The sequence below is a fragment of the Nerophis lumbriciformis genome, linkage group LG35 (assembly GCF_033978685.3).
Source record: "Nerophis lumbriciformis linkage group LG35, RoL_Nlum_v2.1, whole genome shotgun sequence".
NCBI classification, from domain to species: Eukaryota; Metazoa; Chordata; class Actinopteri; order Syngnathiformes; family Syngnathidae; genus Nerophis; species Nerophis lumbriciformis.
Window position 1 is genome coordinate 934,896 of NC_084582.2, and position 22,724 is coordinate 957,619.

The window sequence follows — 22,724 nt, forward strand, 5'->3', positions numbered from 1 at the left end:
TTCTAAGTTACAAACAGGAAACCCTTTTCCCTCTCACTTTGGGAGAACGTTTTGTTTTTCATTCAAAGACTGATAAGTTTGGCGCGCATGTGTTGCTTAAGTCATGTGGGTTTTTTTTAACTTACATTACTAATCAGTTTGGAGCGTGTACGTGTTGTTCGGATCATACATGCACAAAACCGTAGAATTGGCCAACTATGCAAATTGCCAAACGGTATCTACCGTATTTTCCGCACCATAAGGCGCCCTGGGTTATAAGCCGCGCCTTCAATGAACGGCATATTTCAAAACTTTGTCCACCTATAAGCCGCCCCGTGTTGTAAGCCGCATCTAACTGCGCTAAAGGAATGTCAAAAAAACAGTCAGATAGGTCAGTCAAACTTTAATAATATATTAAAAACCAGCGTGATGTGGGCGCGCATGGAGTCGTATATCAACATGGACGGAGCTGCGTGAAAAAAGCCACCCGGCCTCTTCGCGTAAACTTACCTTAACCACTCGCTCATCTTTTCTTCATCCATCCCTTCGAGTTAGCTTTTATGATGACGCCGGCTGGAAAGGTCTCTTTTGGCAAGGTCTTCCTTTTGAATATCACCATGGGTGGAAGTTTCTGGCCATTAGCATGGCAAGCTAGAACCACAGTGAAGGATGACTTCTCATTCCCTGTGGTGCGAATATTCACCGTTCGTGCTCCCGTTGTATCCACAGTGCGGTTCACAGGAATATCAAAAGTCAGTGGAACCTCGTCCATGTTGATAATGTTCTCTGGCCGGATCTTTTTTTCAGCTATCTTGTTTTTACAATATGCACGGAAAGTAGCCAGCTTTTCTTGAAAGTCTTTAGGCAGTTGCTGTGAAATAGTACCGGTAGTCCGTGTGCGGATGGAGAGATTGCGTCTTTTCATGAACCGGATCCCTGTCGCTTAGTAGGAGCCATTTTGTGGTCTTTACAGATGTAAACACACAAAGGAAATGAAACGTACGGTAATATCCGCGCGCTTCTTCTTCTTCTACGCGGGCGGGTGGTTGCTTACAGTAGAAGAAGAAGCGCTTCCTGTTCTATGGGGGCGGGTGCTTACCTTGGCGGTTGCTTGCGTAGAAGAAGAAGCACTTCCTCTTCTACGGGGAAAAAAGATGGCGGCTGTTTACCGTAGTTGCGAGACCGAAACTTTATGAAAATGAATCTTAATATTAATCCATACATAAAGCGCACCGGGTTATAAGGCGCACTGTCAGCTTTTGAGAAAATTTGTGGTTTTTAGGTGCGCCTTATAGTGCGGAAAATACGGTACTGTTAAACAAGGAATATTATTGAAATTGACATCATCAATCAATCAATCAATGTTTATTTATATAGTCCTAAATCACAAGTGTCTCAAAGGGCTGCACAAGCCACAACGACATCCTCGGTACAGAGCCCACATAAGGGCAAGGAAAAACTCACCCCAGTGGGACGTCGATGTGAATGACTATGAGAAACCTTGGAGAGGACCACATATGTGGGTAACCCCCCCCCCCTCTAGGGAGACCGAATGCAATGGATGTCGAGTGGGTCTAACATAATATTGTGAGAGTCCAGTCCATAGTGGATCCAGCATAACAGTAAGAGTCCAGTCCACAGTGGGGTCAGCAGGGAACCATCCCGAGCGGAGACGGGTCAGCAGCGCAGAGATGTTCTCAACCGATACACAGGCGAGCGGTCCACCCCGGGTCCCGACCCCGGACAGCCAGCACCCCATCCATGGCCACCGGACCTGAGTGTCTCCCCCTCCACAAGGGATAGGGGGGAGCAGAGGAGAAAAGAAAAGAAACGGCAGATCAACTGGTCTATAAAAAAGGGGGCTATTCAAAGGCTAGAGTATACAAATGAGTTTTAAGATGGGACTTAAATGCTTCTACTGAGGTAGCATCTCTAATTGTTACCGGGAGGGCATTCCATAGCACTGGAGCCCCAATAGAAAACGCTCTATAGCCCGCAGACTTTTTTTGGGCTCTGGAAATCACTAATAAGCCGGAGTTCTTTGAACGCAGATTTCTTGCCGGGACATATGGTACAATACAATCGACAAGATAGGACGGAGCTAGACCGTGTAGTATTTTATACGTGAGTAGTAAAACCTTAAAGTCGCATCTTTAGTGCACAGGAAGCCAGTGCAGGTGAGCCAGTATATGTATATATATATATATGTATATATGTATATAAAGGTATATACAGTATAGGCGTAATATGATCAAACTTTCTTGTTCTTGTCAAAAGTCTAGCAGCCGCATTTTGTACGAATTGTAATCTTTTAATGCTAGACATAGGGAGACCCGAAAATAATACGTTACAGTAATCGAGACGAGACATGAATAATGATCTCAGCGTCGCTAGTGGACAAAATGGAACGAATTTTAGCGATATTACGGAGATGAAAGAAGGCCGTTTTAGTAACACTCTTAATGTGTGATTCAAACGAGAGAGTTGGGTCGAAGATAATACCCAGATTCTTTGCTTTGCCGAGTTGCTTTGTGTAAATGTTTGGTTGTCAAATGTTAAGGTGGTATTATTAAATAAATGTCGGTGTTTAGCAGGACCGATAATCAGCATTTCCGTTTTCTTGGCGTTGAGTTGCAAGAAGTTAGCGGACATCCATTGTTTAATTTCATTAAGACACGCCTCCAGCTGACTACAATCCGGCGTGTTGGTCAGCTTTAGGGGCATGTAGAGTTGGGTGTCATCAGCATAACAATGAAAGCTAACACCGTATTTGCGTATGATGTCGCCTAGCAGCAGCATGTAAATACTAAAAAGTGCAGGGCCAAGAACCGAACCCTGAGGAACTCCGCACGTTACCTTAACATAGTCCGAGGTCACATTATTATGGGAGACGCACTGCATCCTGTCAGTAAGATAAGAGTTAAACCACGACAAGGCTAAGTCTGACATACCAATACGTGTTTTGATACGCTCTAATAAAATTTTATGATCGACGGTATGGAAAGCAGCGCTAAGATCAAGAAGCAGCAACATAGATGACGCATCAGAATCCATCGTTAGCAGTAGATCATTAGTCATTTTTGCGAGGGCTGTCTCCGTAGAGTGATTTGCCCTGAAACCGGATTGAAAAGGTTCACAGAGATTGTTAGACACTAAGTGTTCATTTAGCTGCTGTGCAACAATTTTTTCGAGGATTTTCGAAATAAAGGGAAGGTGGGACACTGGTCGGTAGTTTACCATGAGGTCAGGATCAAGGTTAGGTCTTTTGAGCAGAGGATGAATAACCGCTTTCTTGAATGCTAGGGGAACAGTGCCAGAGGAAAGTGATAAGTTTATAATATTTAGCACTGATGGACCTAATAATACAAAAAGCTCCTTGATAAGTTTCCCAGGAAGTGGGTCAAGTACACATGTTGTTTGTTTTATCCCACTTACACGCCGTAATAGTTCCTCTAATGTTATTTCATCAAAAAGAGAGAGACTATTTTGTATTGCAGTATCCTTCATAGATAGTTGTATCTGTGTTAATAAATGGGTTGTACTTGTATAGCTGTACTCAAAGCGCTTTGACACTACTTCCACATTTACCCATTCACACACACTGATGGAGGGAGCTGCCATGCAAAGCGCTAACCAGCACCCATCAGGAGCAAGGGTGAAGTGTCTTGCTCAGGACCCAACGGACATGACGAGGTTGGTACTAGGTGGGGATTGAACCAGGGACCCTCGGGTCGCGCACGGCCATTCTTCCACTGCGCCACACCGTCCCAATAGAACCCAGTTGTAGCTGGGATGCGTTGTCTTTAATCTCCTTTCTAATGAGTTCAATTTTCTTATTAAAGAAATTCATAAAGTCATCTGCCGAGTGGGTGGAGCTATTGGGAGGAGTCCCTTGTTGGGTTAGCGATGATACTGTACTAAACAAAAATTTAGGGTCGTTTTTGTTGAGGCGGATGAGATTTGAGTAATATTTAGCTTTAGCTAAGGTAGGCATGCGTTTATACGATATTAAACTATCACTCCATGCCGAACTGAAAACGCTATAAGATCCAAACCGTGGATTTTGTGGACCCTTCCTCCCCTAAAAGATAGTATATTTAGCTTTTAAAAAAATAAAACTGAGTTTAAATATTTCAGTGTGTGTAAGTACTTTTTGAGCACGTTTAACAATTCTGTGATAATAATGAAAACCGCGATTTTTTATTTTTTCACATGACCGTGATTTGAAATTTTCTTATCACTACATCCCTTCTCTTCAAGAGGTGTTTTTAAAAAAAAAAAAGCTTATACACTGAAGTGAGGAAGACGAACACAGTGTGTGAATCGAGGTTACTCCTGAATAATATATACTAATAATGTTAATAATAATCCACCATCTGACACTTCCAACCACATTTTTATCTGAATCTTCCCCCCTCTTCACACTAGCCATTCCCACCAAAACTCTTTCTCTAAAGATCCCTATGTCTGTGTGAACCATAAGCCCAGTTCTGTGCCTCGCAGGGTTCAGAGAGACAAGGTAAAACTGGCGCCACAGGCCAGCGCCTGAAGGAAGCAACAAAGATCAATCTCTCGCTCTCCACTCTGGGTAACGTCATTTCCGCCCTGGTGGATGGCAAGAGCACTCATGTGCCCTACAGGAACTCTAAACTCACCCGCCTGCTCCAGGATTCACTAGGAGGGAACTCCAAGACTTTGATGGTAAGGTTCAAAGTTGAAAATGTTAGCAGCATGCACTCTAAAGTCATGTTTGGACTTTTCATGATATGGTAAAATTGCCCTTTTTTGCTTTTACCACCAACCAGTGTGCCAACATAGGCCCTGCAGACTACAACTATGACGAGACCATCAGTACGCTGCGCTACGCCAACAGGGCTAAAAACATCAAGAACAAGGCAAGAATCAACGAGGACCCCAAAGAAGCATTGCTGCGAAAATTTCAGGAGGAGATTGAGGAGCTGAAGAAGAAACTGGAGGAGGGTAATAATAGAGTTCAGATGAATAGAAAATGACGGTCACATTTGTTATTTTGGAGTCTTCAGCATGTCACTCAATACTGTCGGGTCATGACATCCTAGGTGAGGAGATCTCTGGCTCGGAGGGCAGCGGGTCCGATGAGCTTGATGAGGGTGACGATGAAGGAGGGGAAGCCGGACAAGGGCGCAGGAGACGAAGAGGTAATATTACGGAGCCACTTATAACTTTATTGATTAGAGCCCTGTAGCTCCTTCTGGAAGTATTTTCACATATCCAATGTAACTCAGAATTAGGGCTGGGCGATATGGCCTTTTTTTAATATCTCGATATGTCGCGATACACGATATATATCTGGATATTTTGCCTTACTTGATGCATATAATCACAGCAGTATGATGATTCTATGTGTCTACATTAAAACATTCTTCTTCATACTGCATTAATATATGCTACTTTTAAACTTTCCTGCAGAGAGGGAAATCACAACTAAGTCAATTTAGCAAAAGTGTATTTATTAAACAGTTATTAAGCAGTGGCACAAACATTCATGTCATTTCTGAACAGAAAGTGCAAGATTTTTATAGACATTTTAAAACAAGCTATTAGTGCACTTTTGTGAATGATGTCACTAAGACAGGGGTCGGCAACATTTACCAGTCAAAGAGCCATTTTGACCAGTTTCACAAATTATAGAAAACAATGGGAGCCGCAAAAAAATTTTGAAATTTTAAATGAAATAACACTGCATACGAAGTTTTTATTTTTGCATTGTGCTATGTATAACTAGGGGTCTCAGACACGCTGCCCACACCTTTATGTGGAATTTGAAAGCTGGTGCGTCACGCGGGTTTTATTTAATGGCGCTTGTCAGCGTCATGCGTGCCGTGATGATACAGCATAGTTGTATGGGGCTTACGCTTTGCTCACATAGGCAACAGCAAGGCATACTTGGTCAACAACCACACAGCTCACACTGACGGTATAAAAAAAAAAACTTTAACACTCTTACTAATAATGCACCACACTGTGAACCCACACCAAACAAGAATGACAAACACATTTCGGGAGAACATCTGCACCGTAACATAACATAAACACAACAGGACAAATACCCAGAATCCCATGCAGCCCTAACTCTTCCGGGATACATTATACACCCCCCCCCGCTACCAAACCCCGCCCACCTCAACCGACGCACAGAGGGGGGAGGAGGGGGTTGATGTGTGAGGGAGCAGGGTTGGGGTGGGGGCGGGGTTTGGTGGTAGCAGGGGTGTATAATGTAGCCCGGAAGAGTCAGGGCTGCATGGGATTCTGGGTGTTTGTTGTGTTGTGTTTATGTTGTGTTAAGGTGCAGATGTTCTCCCGAAATGTGTTTGTCATTCTTGTTTGGTTTTGGTTCAAAGTGTGGCGCATTATTAGTAAGAGTGTTAAAGTTGTTTTATATGACCACCGTCAGTGTAACCTGTGTGGCTGTTGACCAAGTATGCCTTGCTGTCACGTACGTGTGCAAGCTAAAGATGTATTTTGTTTAAAAGTGTTGGGCTGGCACGCTGTTAATACAGATTGTAGAGGGCGCAAAATGTTGTACCATCATGGCACGCCCTTATTATAGCCGTAAGGGTGAAAATCGGTGAATATTAATCCCGGGAGTTTTCTGCGAGGCACTGAAATCCGGAAGTCTCACGGGAAAATTGGGGGGTTCAGCAAGTAAGCTGCTGAGCCGCATCAGAGTGATCAAAGAGCCGCATGCGGCTCCGGAGCCGCGGGTTGCCGACCCCTGCACTAAGAGGACATATCAAAACAACACTAAATTAAAGTGCACTTTTTGTACAAAACGCCACTACAATAGTTTAAAACAAATAAAGTGCTCTTTTGTGCATGATGTCACACAAGATATGTCAATAAGTGTCAAATAAAAATGAGCTGCATAATAGGAAATCAAATAGTGTATGTCCTTCGCTATGTGGAAGGTTCCGGCGGACGTTATCTCCTTATGTCGTATTTGATGTGGAAATGGTTGCCTCGGCATTTTGTTGGTGTGGCACCGAACGGAGATGTTGACATGCGGAGTAAGCACTCTTCATTCTCTAGCGGGTGACTTTTCAAATGATGCTACAAATTAGCAGTAACGCTAGTTTTTGTAGCAACGCTTTTGCTCCACACTTGACAAATGACGGTTGTCTGTTCGACATATTCCCACTTGAAGCCAAACCACCGCCAGACGACGGACCCCGTGCTGTTTTTCTTGGGAATTAATTCTTCCTTCGTTTGTTACCAGATTCGCACCTTCTTTCTCTCGTATTACCACTCGCACCACAGCTAACGTTAGCCATGCTGCTACCTCTCTGCTCCGCGAGGGCGTATACGTATGTGACGTATGCAAGAAGGTGCGCTTGTTTATGTCTCTGTGAGAAGGAGAGACAAGAAAGAGTGAGACGAGCCTGTAGTTTAATGCCCGCAGCTAAAAGCAACTGCGTAAGAACCATACTTGCCAACCTTGAGACCTCCGATTTCGGGAGGTGGGGGGTGGAGGGTGGCAGGGGGCGTGGTCGGGGGTGGGGTGGGGGCGTGGTTAAGAGGGGAGGAGTATATTTACAGCTAGAATTCACCAAGTCAAGTATTTCACATATATATATATATATATACAGTATATATTTTATTATATATATTTTATTATATATATATATATATATATATATATATATATAAGAAATACTCGACGTTCAGTGTTCATTTATTTACACATATACACACACATAACACTCATCTACTCATTGTTGAGTTAAGGGTTGAATTGTCCATCCTTGTTCTATTCTCTGTCACTATTTTTCTAACCATGCTGAACACCCTCTCTGATGATGCATTCCGCTTCGTCTCCTTGTTGTGTGCGCAGTTGTGCACTGCACTCTCTAAAAACCGTACATGTTATTGTCACATATGCATGTACAGTAGATGGCAGTATTGTCCTGTTTAAGAGTGTCACAACATTGCTGTTTACGGTAGACAAAACGTGACTGCTGTTGTTATGTGTTGTTGCCGCGCTGGGAGGACGTTAATGAAACTGCCTAACAATAAACCTGGAGGGGGCGTGGCCTCCAGCTCCGCCAGAATTTCGGGAGATTTTCGGGACAAAATTTGTCCCGGGAGGTTTTCGGTAGAGGCGCTGAATTTCGGGAGTCTCCCGGAAAATCCGGGAGGGTTGGCAAGTATGGTTAGAATGTATACTCGAATATCACCATATAGTCATTTTCTATGTCGCACAGAGACAAACCCGCGATATATCGAGTATATCGATATATCGCCCAGCCCTACTCAGAATTATGCTGCACACCTTTTTCCAATGTCTGGTGTGGATGATTAAAATCACTGTATATTGTGACACGTCGTGTTTACTGGGGCTGTTTCATCAAAAGGATGCACCTTTTGTCTCTTCTGCCAATGTTTAGAGTTTTCTTACTTTAAAATGGTCTGTAAAGGCAAGTTGCATGTTAAAGTTAAAGTACCAATGATTGTCACACACACACTAGGTGTGGTGTGGTGAAATGTGTCCTCTGCATTTGACCCATCCCCTTGGTCACCCCCTGGGAAGTGAGGGGAGCAGTGGGCAGCAGCGGTGCCGCGCCTAGGAATCATTTTTGGTGATTTAACCCCCAATTCCAGCCCTTGATGCTGAGTGCCAAGCAGGGAGGTAATGGGTCCCATTTTTATAGTCTGTGGCAGGGGTGCTCATTACGTCGATCGCGAGCTACCGGTCGATCTCGGAGGGTGTGTCAGTCGATCACCAGCCAGGCATTAAAAAAATAGTCCTAAAAATGAGCGATCATAAATCTTCACTATGACGTCACTTTCGTCACTTGATTGACATTCACGTCACCCGAGGGTCTTCTGAGATGACGCTGGCTGCTGCCAGCTCATTAAAATTACCGACTGGAAGGCGAGAAACACTTTATTTCAACAGACTCTGGCGCCGTACCTGTCGTCAAAACTCCAAAGACCGACTGCACAGTTGCACAATAAAAGCGCTACTTCATCCTGCCTGCGCTACCAAAATAAGAGTTTCAGAAAGCTGGCGTGCACAAGCTAGCAAGCTACGGAGTTTGCCGACAATGTATTTCTTGTAAAGTGTATACAAAGGAGTACGGAAGCTGGACAAATAAGATGCCAAAAACCAACCACTTTCATGTGGTATTGGATAGAAAGGAGGACTTTTTTTCTCCTCCATTCGAAAATGCGGACGTTATCAGCACCACTGTCTGATTCCAATCAATGCAAGTCATCACAATCAGGTAATACACCAACTTATATTCTTGTCTTCATGAAAGAAAGGAATCTATATGTGTTAAACATGCTTGTATTATCTTTAATCACCTTTAAGTTGTTAACAATATTAACTATATGTGTTAAACATGCTTGCATTATCTTTAAACACCTTTAACTTATTAACAATATTAACTAAAAGTGTTAAACATGCTTGTATCATCTTTAAACACCTTTAACTTGTTAACAATATTAACTATGTGTTAAACATTCTTGTATTATTAAACACCTTTAATTTATTAACAATATTAACTATATGTGTTAAACATGCTTGCATTATCACTAAACATCTTTAACTTGTTAACAATATTAACTATATGTGTTAAACATGCTTGTATTATCATTAATCACCTTTAGCCCCCCCACCTCCCGAAATCGGAGGTCTCAAGGTTGGCAAGTATGCCTCTACCATGTATGTAATTATTTGCTGTCATTGGAACTGTCAGCTTATATACCTCAGAAATGATTAGTATGATCTTATACGGACTCTACAACAATATCTAATGCACCATGTTGGCCATGACTTCATGTAAGTTGTGGAGTTGCTGGAGTAGGTAGACAAAGTAGGCTATAAGTCGCAGTTTTTTTCATAGTTTGGCTGGGCTCCAGTGCGACTTATATATGTTTTTTTCCTTTTTTATTATGCATTTTCGGCAGGTGCGACTTATACTCCGAAAAATACGGTAATCATAATGATAGATATCAATGATAGAAATGATGAACACAGCAAGTGATTGAGCACACAGACGTGCTAGAGCGGCGTGAGTGTATGTAACGGTTGTTTGCCAAAAAAATGTAATATGCACTCCACAATTGTTTCATCTTGGCAGTGGTCTGCGATGTTGTTTCACGCTTGTTTTGATGAGGGAAGATTTTGACGGATCTCATTTACTTGTTTTGTAAGGTTCATTTCTTAAAATACTTCAAGCTTTATTGTTTTACTCCTCTTGCAGCATTCACTTTCATCATGTTTCATGAATTTAAGTGTCGTCGTCTTTTCATCGTCGCCTGTCTTCTGCTTCTCTCTTGTGATAGAAACTGCTCTGTTGCTTGCCTGGTGTTCAGCCTAATACTTTCTATTTATTTGGTGTCTCTTTTTCCTCCTGGTGCCAATGCGTCTTTACTACATCTTTTCCCTGAAGGAGAAAGAGGTTGGTGTAGGAATACCTGTGGTCCTACTGTCTTGTAAGAAAGGTTTTGCTATTTGCTCAAAGCATTAAGATATGACGTGTTAATCGATTAACAGGGAAGTCAAATTTGTTGTTTAGCCATTGTGAACTTTCGTTTTTGTAAAAGTATGATTTTATTCACTGTCTGTGTCCATCTTCACAACCATTGTGCCAATAATGCAATTATTTAATGGCTGTTGTTTACCTTTCATTGCAATTAAAAAACACAATATTTATTTATTTATTTGCAGACAGACATAATTTTGTATGACATTATTGTTTATTTTGTTAATATCAGAGTCCGTTCTGTAAAAAGGTAATCCCAAGAAGCACACATCTTATGGACAGGGACCCTAAGTTAAAATATACATCATCATATTATATACTAAATTCAGTACAATACAATTCCTTTCAAAATCTACCCACCAAATATCCATCCATCCATCCATCCATCTTCTTCCGCTTATCCGAGGTCGGGTCGCGGGGGCAGCAGCCTAAGCAGGGAAGCCCAGACTTCCCTCTCCCCAGCCACTTCGTCCAGCTCTTCCTGTGGGACCCCGAGGTGTTCCCAGGCCAGCCGGGAGACATAGTCTTCCCAACGTGTCCTGGGTCTTCCCCGCGGCCTCCTACCGGTCGGACGTGCCCTAAACACCTCCCTAGGGAGGCGTTCGGGTGGCATCCTGACCAGATGCCCGAACCACCTCATCTGGCTCCTCTCGATGTGGAGGAGCAGCGGCTTTACTTTGAGCTCCCCCCGGATGGCAGAGCTTCTCACCCTATCTCTAAGGGAGAGCCCCGCCACTCGGCGGAGGAAACTCATTTCGGCCGCTTGTACCCGTGATCTTGTCCTTTCGGTCATAACCCAAAGCTCATGACCATAGGTGAGGATGGGAACGTAGATCGACCGGTAAATTGAGAGCTTTGCCTTCCGGCTCAGCTCCTTCTTCACCACAACGGATTGATACAGCGTCCGCATTACTGAAGACACCGCACCGATCCGCCTGTCGATCTCACGATCCACTCTTCCCTCACTCGTGAACAAGACTCCGAGGTACTTGAACTCCTCCACTTGGGGCAAGATCTCCTCCCCAACCCGGAGATGGCACTCCACCCTTTTCCGGGCGAGAACCATGGACTCGGACTTGGAGGTGCTGATTCTCATCCCAGTCGCTTCACACTCGGCTGCGAACCGATCCAGTGAGAGCTGAAGATCCTGGCCAGATGAAGCCATCAGGACCACATCATCTGCAAAAAGCAGAGACCTAATCCTGCAGCCACCAAACCAGATCCCCTCAACGCCTTGACTGCGCCTAGAAATTCTGTCCATAAAAGTTATGAACAGAATCGGTGACAAAGGGCAGCCTTGGCGGAGTCCAACCCTCACTGGAAACGTGTCCGACTTACTGCCGGCAATGCGGACCAAGCTCTGGCACTGAGCATACAGGGAGCGGACTGCCACAATCAGACAGTCCGATACCCCATACTCTCCGAGCACTCCCCACAGGACTTCCCGAGGGACACGGTCGAATGCCTTCTCCAAGTCCACAGAACACATGTAGACTGGTTGGGCAAACTCCCATGCACCCTCAAGGACCCTGCCGAGAGTATAGAGCTGGTCCACAGTTCCACGACCAGGACGAAAACCACACTGTTCCTCCTGAATCCGAGGTTCGACTATCCGGCGTAGCCTCCTCTCCAGTACACCTGAATAGACCTTACCGGGAAGGCTGAGGAGTGTGATCCCACGATAGTTAGAGCACACCCTCCGGTTCCCCTTCTTAAAGAGAGGAACCACCACCCCGGTCTGCCAATCCAGAGGTACCGCCCCCGATGTCCACGCGATGCTGCAGAGTCTTGTCAACCAAGACAGCCCCACAGCATCCAGAGCCTTAAGGAACTCCGGGCGGATCTCATCTACCCCTGGGGCCTTGCCACCGAGGAGCTTTTTAACTACCTCAGCAACCTCAGCCCCAGAAATAGGAGAGCCCACCACAGACCCCCCAGGCACTGCTTCCTCATAAGAAGACGTGTTGGTGGGATTGAGGAGGTCTTCAAAGTATTCCCTCCACCGATCCACAACATCCGCAGTCGAGGTCAGCAGAACACCATCCCCGCCATACACGGTGTTGATAGTGCACTGCTTCCCCTTCCTGAGGCGGCGGATGGTGGTCCAGAATTGCTTCGAAGCCGTCCGGAAGTCGTTTTCCATGGCTTCCCCGAACTCCTCCCATGTCCGAGTTTTTGCCTCTGCGACCGCTGAAGCCGCACACCGCCTGGCCTGTCGGTACCTGTCCGCTGCCTCAGGAGTCCTATGAGCCAAAAGAACCCGATAGGACTCCTTCTTCAGCTTGACGGCATCCCTCACCGCCGGTGTCCACCAACGGGTTCTAGGATTACCGCCACGACAGGCACCAACTACCTTGCGGCCACAGCTCCAATCAGCCGCCTCGACAATAGAGGCGCGGAACATGGTCCATTCGGACTCAATGTCCAGCACCTCCCTCGTGACATGTTCAAAGTTCTTCCGGAGGTGGGAATTGAAACTCTCTCTGACAGGAGACTCTGCCAGACGTTCCCAGCAGACCCTCACAATGCGTTTGGGCCTGCCAGGTCTGTCCGGCATCCTCCCCCACCATCGCAGCCAACTCACCACCAGGTGGATCACCAAATACCCATTTACAATTTCATACCAACCTACCAACAGGTTGACATTTATAAAAAAAGGAATCTTTAAATCCACCAAATCAGTCTCCTATTATTCAAATTTGATTAAAATGTTGCATCTTGAAGATGTGCGATAATCTCATCATTAGGGATGATGTTTGATAAGAAATTATCGAGTTCGAGCCCATTATCGAATCCTCTTATCGAACCGATTCCTTATCGATTCCAGATAGGTTGTTGTATATGAAAAAAACCACAATATTTGGTTTAACAAAAGCTCACTTTTATTTTATAAGAAAAAATAAATAAAAAATAAATAAATATTGACTGTTGTTACCCAACGTATATTAAGTGGGATTTTTCAGAAAAACAAATATATACAGTAACACAAAAACAACCTGTCTCTGTGATCACTATAGGTGTATAAATAATAATATAGTGTTAAATAAAATCAGTCCCTTGGGCACTAAACTGAAAATAATACAGCTCTCCAAAAAGTGCACTTCTGCTGCTATTGGAACATACTAACTACACACAGTATGACACTAAGAACACCACAGTCATCAATCAACAATTCTTCTTCCCTTACATGAGAGCGAAGCCAAATTGCATATTGCCTGTTCTGCCCTCACTATACGTGTTGAGGTTATACAGCTTGGCAGACAGCTAACAAACAACCCAAGACGTCTAATAAAGTTCCAAAGCAGATTAATCCATTTAGGCTCTTTATTGGTGTTGATCTTGCTTTGTCTTTTCCTATCTTTACTTTTGTCTTGCACTGGACTGTTATTTATTTTTATTTTTTTAACTGAAATACACACAATGACAAATGTATAAGCTATGTGATTCAATTAACATACTGAAATGTAATACACAATATGTAAATATTTGCTTCACACAAATATACAGTACTATCATCAAACAAATACTTCTGAGTGTTGAAACTACTTCGATGGTGGAAATACACGACTGGCAGCCATTTTAAGTCCTCAAAACATCCTTTGAAACAGTGCACAAAAATCGTTTTTCAATAGACATCTTACTATCAAATTGAAACACTTTCCACCTTAATATTGAGTTATATAAACAAGTTAAACAGTTTACTTACAGACGTATCTTTTCCAAGGCTTGTAAGAGCTAACACAACGTGTCTACTTCTCCATACTTGCCAACCCTCCCGGATTTCCCGGGAGACTCCCGAAATTCAGCGCCTCTCCCGAAAACCTCCCGGGACAAATTTTCTCCCGAAAATCTCCCGAAATTCAGGCGGACTCAGGTCCTCATGGACCAGAGAGGGTGTTCAGCATGGTTCGAAAAATAATGACAGAGAATAGAACAAGGATGGACAATTCAACCCTAAACTCAACAATGAGTAGATGAGTGTTATGTGTGTGTATATGTGTAAATAAATGAACACTGAAATTCAAGTATTTATTTTATATATATATATATATATATAATAAAATACATATATATATACGTATATATATATATATATATATATATATAGCTAGAATTCACTGAACGTCAAGTATTTCTTATATATATATATATATATATATATATATATATATATATATATATATGAAAAACTTGACTTGGTGAATTCTAGCTGTAAATATACTCCTCCCCTTTTAGCCACGCCCCCAACCACGCCCCCGTCCCACCACGCCCACCCCCACCCACCTCCCGAAATCGGAGGTCTCAAGGTTGGCAAGTATGCTACTTCTCAATTGTCTCATGAACTTAACTGACATTGTCAACCCGGAAGTGCCCAAACTATTGACGCGTAGTATTTTCATATCGCCACAAGGTGTCAGTAAGAGTCCACAATCAAATGGGCATAACATTGCATCCCACAGGGCATTTCCTGCGGGAAGCGGTTCGTTCTCAGAGATTCGAATAAAGAACCAACTCTTTCTTTACTATAGTGGTCTTGATAACGGGTACCGGTTCTCAAAAAGGGATTCGAGTCCGAGGACTCGGTTCTTTTCTTATCGAACAACCGGGAAAACCGGTTTCGAGCATCATCCCTACTCATCATACATACAGAGGTCAAGACCAAAATTATTCGACTAATGTGAATTCCTCAACCATAAGGGGTGTGCTAAATATACTAAGTATAACATCGCAATAAATTTTGCTTAAAACGCTTTTTAAAAATGTTTAAAGAATGTAATTCTTTTATAAAGCTATCAATCTCATTCCAGATCATCGGGCCTCTACAGGCTATACCAGGGGTCGGCAACCTTTACCAGTCAAAGAGCCATTTTGACCAGTTTCGCAAATTATAGAAAACAATGGGAGCCGCATAATTTTTTTGAAATTTTAAATGAAATAACACTGCATACATAGTTTTTTTTGCTTTGCGCTATGTATTAACCAGGGGTCTCAGACATGCTGCCCACACCTTTTACATGGGCTTTGGTGGTGGAAACTTTACACTAGACTTCAGGCAACGTGGATCCTGTGCCTCTCCTGTCTTCCTCCAGACTCTGGGACCTCGATTTCCAAAGGAAATGCAACATTTGCATGGTTGGGTGATGGTTTGGGGTGCCATGTCATCTGCTGGTGTCGGTCCACTCTGTTTCCTGAGATCCAGGGTCAACGCAGCCGTCTACCAGCAAGTTTTAGAGCACTTCATGCTTCCTGCTGCTGACCTGCTCTATGGAGATGGAGATTTCAAGTTCCAACAGGACTTGGCGCCTGCACACAGCGCAAAATCTACCCGTGCCTGGTTTACGGACCATGGTATTTCTGTTCTAAATTGGCCCGCCAACTCCCCTGACCTTAGCCCCATAGAAAATCTGTGGGGTATTGTGAAAAGGAAGATGCAGAATGCCAGACCCAAAAACGCAGAAGAGTTGAAGGCCACTATCAGAGCAACCTGGGCTCTCATAACACCTGAGCAGTGCCAGAAACTCATCGACTCCATGCCACGCCGCATTAACGCAGTAATTGAGGCAAAAGGAGCTCCAACCAAGTATTGAGTATTGTACATGCTCATATTTTTCATTTTCATACTTTTCAGTTGGCCAACATTTCTAAAAATCCCTTTTTTGTATTAGCCTTAAGTAATATTCTAATTTTGTGACACACGGAATTTTGGATTTTCATTTGTTGCCACTTCAAATCATCAAAATTAAATGAAATAAACATTTGAATGCATCAGTCTGTGTGCAATGAATAAATATAATGTACAAGTTACACCTTTTGAATGCAATTACTGAAATAAATCAAGTTTTTCAAAATATTCTAATTTACTGGCTTTTACCTGTATATGGTTCAGATAGAGTCGGATACAGAATTAGAAGGGCGTTAGGAGGAAGAAAGTGAGTAATGAATTGTATTCTCCCAGACCCTCTAATACTACCCATCGTCAAACTAACCTCCACTGGTATCTTGTCTTAAGGAAAGAAGAAGCTTTCCCCTGAAAAGATGGTGGAAATGCAGGCCAAGATTGACGAGGAGCGAAAGGCTTTGGAGGCAAAGCTGGACATGGAGGAGGAGGAGAGGAACAAGGCGAAGGCAGAGTTGGAGAAAAGGGAGAAAGATCTTCTCAAAGCTCAGTGAGTCTATCAGGAAAAACTCTATTCTAAAGTTAATTTGAATTGAATGTGCTCTTGCAGCAATCATGGGGCGTGTCTTAAAACAGGTCAAACCTTTCAAATTGACCAACAATGGCATTTTAGAGAAGAGACACGTTTCTGAAACTGTTTTCCAGTAACGGGTGATCAAGTTAATTACTATTTCAAACGTTATGTAACACCGTCAAATCTGACGTGTTATTGTTATTGTTATTGTTATTGTTGTTGACATTATTGTGAGGTTTTTAAAAATAGGACCCAAGCACACATACTGTACAGCAGATTTTCACATACTTTTTGTAAACAAGCCGTTTGGAATTTGCCCCACTTGGTGACGTTTTTTCCTACTTGTGACGTCACCGGATTGTTTGTATAAAGTAGAGATTTACCCAGAGAGCTTTGCGCGAATCCGCCATTGTAGGACGACGCTGTAGTCAATAAGCTCCTTCTTTTTCTCTATCCTCTTGTTGTGGGGCAGACTCGCTCGTACATGAAGGCCACAATCGGAAGCTCTTTTAAAAATACATATATATATATATATATATATATATATATATATATATATATATATACAAACCCCGTTTCCATATGAGTTGGGAAATTGTGTTAGATGTAAATATAAACAGAATACAATAATTTGCCAATCATTTTCAAGCCATATTCAATTGAATGCACTACAAAGACAACATATTTGATGTTCAAACTCATAAACTTTTTTTTTTTTTTTGCAAATAATAATTAACTTAGAATTTCATGGCTGCAACACGTGCCAAAGTAGTTGGGAAAGGGCATGTTCACCACTGTGTTACATCACCTTTTCTTTTAACAACACTCAATAAACGATTGGGAACTGAGGAAACTAATTGTTGAAGCTTTGAAAGTGGAATTCTTTCCCATTCTTGTTTTATGTAGAGCTTCAGTCGTTCAACAGTCCGGGGTGTCCGCTGTTGTATTTTACACTTCATAATGCGCCACACATTTTCGATGGGAGACAGGTCTGGACTGCAGGCGGGCCAGGAAAGTACTCGCACTCTTTTTTTACAAAGCCACGCTGTTGTAACACGTGCTGAATGTGGCTTGGCATTGTCTTGCTGAAATAAGCAGGGGCGTCCATGACAAAAAAGACGGCGCTTAGATGGCAACATATGTTGTTCCAAAACCTGTATGTACCTTTCAGCATTAATGGTGCCTTCACAGATGTGTAAGTTACCCATGTCTTGGGCACTAATGCACCCCCATACCATCACACATGCTGGCTTTTCAACTTTGCGTCGATAACAGTCTGGATGGTTCGCTTCCCCTTTGGTCCGGATGACACGATGTCGAATATTTCCAAAAACAATTTGAAATGTGGACTCGTCAGACCACAGAACACTTTTACACTTTGCATGAGTCCATCTTAGAGAAGCCGGCGGCATTTCTGGATGTTGTTGATAAATGGCTTTCGCTTTGCATAGTAGAGCTTTAACTTGCACTTACAGATGTAGCGACCAACTGTATTTAGTGACAGTGGTTTTCTGAAGTGTTCCTGAGCCCATGTGGTGATATCCTTTAGAGATTGATGTCGGTTTTTGATACAGTGCTGTCTGAGGGATGGAAGGTCACGGTCATTCAATGTTGGTTTCCGGCCATGCCGCTTACGTGGAGTGATTTCTCCAGATTCTCTGAACCTTTTGATGATATTATGGACCGTAGATGTTGAAATCCCTAAATTTCTTGCAATTGCACTTTGAGAAACGTTGTTCTTAAACTGTTTGACTATTTGCTCACGCAGTTGTGGACAAAGGGGTGTACCTCGCCCCATCCTTTCTTGTGAAAGACTGAGCATTTTTTGGGAAGCTGTTTTTATACCCAATCATGGCACCCACCTGTTCCCAATTAGCCTGCCCACCTGTGGGATGTTCCAAATAAGTGTTTGATGAGCATTCCTCAACTTTATCAGTATTTATTGCCACCTTTCCCAACTTCTTTGTCACGTGTTGCTGGCATCAAATTCTAAAGTTAATGATTATTTGCAAAAAAAAAAATGTTTATCAGTTTGAACATCAAATATGTTGTCTTTGTAGCATATTCAACAAATATGGCTTGAAAATGATTTGCAAACCATTATATTCCGTTTATATTCACATCTAACACAATTTCCCAACTCATATGGAAACGGGGTTTGTTTATTCTGATCTTAATGCATCAATAGCAGTGCTTACTTACCTACTTGCACACCTTCTCTGTGTCTTCACCACACCTACACACAACACTTCCTCACTTTCCACCAATAACATTCACGCCAGGTGCCTTTATGGACTCAAGACAAAACAGGTGGTTACATTATTTACTGATATTGTAAGCTGTACAGGGGCACACAAATACCTTTCATTGATAAAGCTAATTAGTGAATTAAAGTAAAGTGAATTATATTTATATAGAGCTCTACATTATTTACATCTGTAAGCTACATTGTGGGTGGCACTCTGAGCAGGTGGCTAAAGTGTCTTGCTCAAGGACACAACGCCAGTAACTAGGATGGCAGAAGCGGATATCGAACCTGGAACCCTCAAGTTCTACCAACCAAGCAACATTCATAAAGAAACAATTACGTTACTAATTAAATACTTTTTGGGGGGAAAGTAACTGCTATGACAACATTTTCATTTAATTTTCTTTTATTTAACCAGGTAAAAACTCATTGAGATTGAAGTCTATTTTACAAGAGTGACCTGGCCAAGAAGGCAGCAAAACAGGTTTCATACGACCTATATCAACAACAAAAACAACAGCATTTGCTATAATTAAAAGAGTTTGAGTTTGAGTTTATTTGGAACATGCAAGTATACAACATGATACATCACTATCTCCAGTTTCTCTTTTCAACATGTTCGAAAAGGAGTAGGAAGAAGCAGAGCTTATTTAATCCTACCCCTTTTCTTTTACATAACAGTTGCTAACACCTACTCAGTGGCCTAGTGGTTAGAGTGTCCGCCCTGAGATCGGTAGGTTGTGGGTTCAAACCCCGGCCGAGTCATACCAAAGACTATAAAAATGGGACCCATTACCTCCCTGCTTGGCACTCAGTATCAAGGGTTGGAATTGGGGGTTAAATCACCAAAAATGATTCCCGGGCGCGGCCACCGCTGCTGCCCACTGCTCCCCTCACCTCCCAGGGGGTGATCAAGGGTGATGGGTCAAATGCAGAGAATAATTTCGCCACACCTAGTGTGTGTGTGTGACAATCATTGGTACTTTAACTTTACTTTAACTTTAACTAAAACTTTTGTTCACTTCCTGTTCTCAATGTATTCACAATATACTCCATAAGTAATCACAATAAAAATAAGTAAATAAATAATAATTGGTGAAGTAAGTTACATTTCATATGATGAGATAAGTAAGATTATTTTGAGAGTGAAAGAATGAAAGAATGGATGAATTAAATAAATACAGAATGTTTATCATGGTTCTTCTTCTTTGTACTTTGTAAACACTTTAAGTTTGAAGAGTTTCTTGAAGTGGATCATATTAGTACATTGTTTGATTGCTTTGCTTAATCCATTCCATAATTTAATTCCACATACTGATATACTGAAGGTCTTAAGTGTTGTACGTGCGTACTAGAGATGCGCGGATAGGCAATTATTTCATCCGCAACCGCATCAGAAAGTCGTCAACCATCCGCCATCCACCCGACCTAACATTTGATCAGAACCGCACCCGCCCGTTGTTATATATCTAATATAGACGATGCAAGGCATTAGTGAGGTTATAAAGCTTTTGCCTGTTAAAGAAAGGAGACTGATCCAATGCAGCACAGACATTCGCGTGCCACGCTGTCACGACCCAGACGCACACCAGTGCGCAACCATATGGGAGCCGCGCTGAGCGCACCTCCAAGCGCGTCTCGCTGCCGGCGACGGCCGGGTATGGGCCCCGACGCTCCAGCGCCATCCATTTTCAGGGCTAGTTGATTCGGCAGGTGGGTTGTTACACACTCCTTAGCGGGTTCCGACTTCCATGGCCACCGTCCTGCTGTCTATATCAACCAGGGTGAGCCCCACCCCTTTCGTGAGCTCATTGCGCGCGGAGTGACCCCTGTTACGCGCCCCCGGCAACGGGGGTGGCGGGCAGGTAAGCTGCTTACCTGCTGCGCGTGACGCCGGGCCGCGGCGAAGGCGGACGAGGCGGGGTGTCGTGCGGTGGGCGCGGTGGTGACCCTGGACGTGCGTCGGGCCCTTCTCGCGGATCGCCTCAGCTACGGCTCCCGGTGGGGCCCTCTCGGGGGAAGGGGCCTCGGTCCCGGACCCCGGCGAGGCGTCCCTTCTCCGCTCCGTAAAAGTGTCCATCTCTCTTTTTTTTCTTCTTCTGTTGTGGCATATGCTGCAGGTGCCTGCTCGTTTTTCGTATGTGGGTAACAACATTTAACTATGTATATATATTTACCAATTGGTTTAACTGCCACCCGCCTGAATCTATTTAAAATGTAATTTTTTTTATTTCAACCGCCCGACCCGACCCGCGGATAAAATCTAATTTTTTTTAATTTCATCCGCCCGATCCGTGGATAATCCGCGGACTCCGCGGTTGTGCCCGCAAACCGCGCATCTCTAGTGCGTACAAATGTTTTAAATTACATTTCTCTCTAAGATTATATTTCTCCTCTTTTTTTGAGAAGAATTGTTGTATATTCTTGGCTAGCAGGTTATAGTTTGCTTTGTGTATCATTTTAGCTGTTTGCAAATTCACTATGTCATGGAATTTCAGTATCTTTGATTCAATAAATAAAGGATTTGTGTGTTCTCTATATCCAACATGATGTATTATTATAACTGATCTTTTTTGTAACACCGTTAATGAATGAAGTGTACTGTTGTAATTATTTCCCCATATTTCTACACAGTAAATCAGATATGGTAACACTAGTGAGCAGTAGAGAATATGAAATGATTTTTTGTCTAGAACATGTTTTGCTTTATTCATTATTGACGTGTTTCTTGCTACTTTATGTTGTATATTTTTTACATTAAATTTCCAGATCAATTTATCATCAATCATTATACCTAGAAATTTGGTTTCATTTACTCTTTCAATTTCTATTCCGTCTATTTGTATTTGTGTATGACTTTCTCTTCTACTGTTACCAAATAGCATTATTTTAGTTTTACTGAGATTCAACGATAGTCTGTTTTTGTCAAACCATCTTTATAATTTTTCGAAGTGGCTGGGGAGAGGGAAGTCTGGGCTTCTTTGCTTAGGCTGCTGCCCCCGCTACCCGATAAGCAGAAGATGGATGGATGGATGGATAGGATACATTGTAGACGTCTACAAGCATCCAGTTGGATTTAAAAATGTTGCTTTAAAATGTGATTAGTCAAGTTTCACACTCCTTACTGTCATCCACTCATAGGCAAGAGCATCATCTTCTGCGTGAGAAATTGTCAGCCTTGGAGAAGAAGGTGATCGTTGGGGGCGTAGACCTCCTGGCGAAGGCTGAGGAGCAGGAGAAGCTTTTGGAAGAGTCCAACAGTGAGTTGGAAGAACGCCGCCGTAGGGCCGAGCGACTTCGCAAGGAGCTGGAGGAGAAAGAGGTGAACATACGGCGCTGGTATTCCTTTGTTTCTTGAGGACCTAATCTTCAATATTAAAATGATGTATTGCGTATTATAAAATAATATTTGATGTGTCTGAAAATAGCAAGAGCGGCTGGACATTGAGGAGAAATACACAAGCCTTCAGGAGGAGGCCCAAGGAAAGACTAAGAAACTAAAGAAAGTGTGGACCATGCTCATGGCTGCCAAATCAGAAGTGAGTAATTACCTACTCATATACGCAGATGTAAGTAACACTTACGCAGAAGTCACATTTTGCATTACACCTACGCAGAAGTAACAAGTAAGCAGACGTAACAAGCATACTTGCCAACCTTGAGACCTCCAATTTCGGGAGGTGGGGGGTGGGGGGCGTGGTTGGGGCGGGGGCGTGGTTAAGAGGGGAGGAGTATATTTACAGCTAGAATTCACCAAGTCAAGTATTTCATATATAT

The 22,724-nt window shown here is 43.0% G+C and overlaps 1 protein-coding gene across 6 annotated transcripts in view; it reads left to right on the forward strand.

Moving 5' to 3' along the window:
* Nucleotides 1-22,724, forward strand: part of kif3a (kinesin family member 3A) — a 78,415-nt gene that overhangs the window by 30,169 nt on the left and 25,522 nt on the right. For all 6 annotated transcript variants that reach the window (XR_012049338.1, XR_012049337.1, XR_012049339.1 and 3 more), the window contains 6 exons: nt 4,483-4,680; nt 4,785-4,959; nt 5,058-5,156; nt 16,519-16,675; nt 22,089-22,269; nt 22,376-22,486. Coding sequence is in view for 2 of the 6 variants with exons in the window: in XM_061927932.2 (XP_061783916.1) it covers nt 4,483-4,680; nt 4,785-4,959; nt 5,058-5,156; nt 16,519-16,675; nt 22,089-22,269; nt 22,376-22,486 (921 nt within the window). In the remaining 4 variants the exon portion in view is untranslated. The remainder of the gene's footprint in view (nt 1-4,482; nt 4,681-4,784; nt 4,960-5,057; nt 5,157-16,518; nt 16,676-22,088; nt 22,270-22,375; nt 22,487-22,724) is intronic.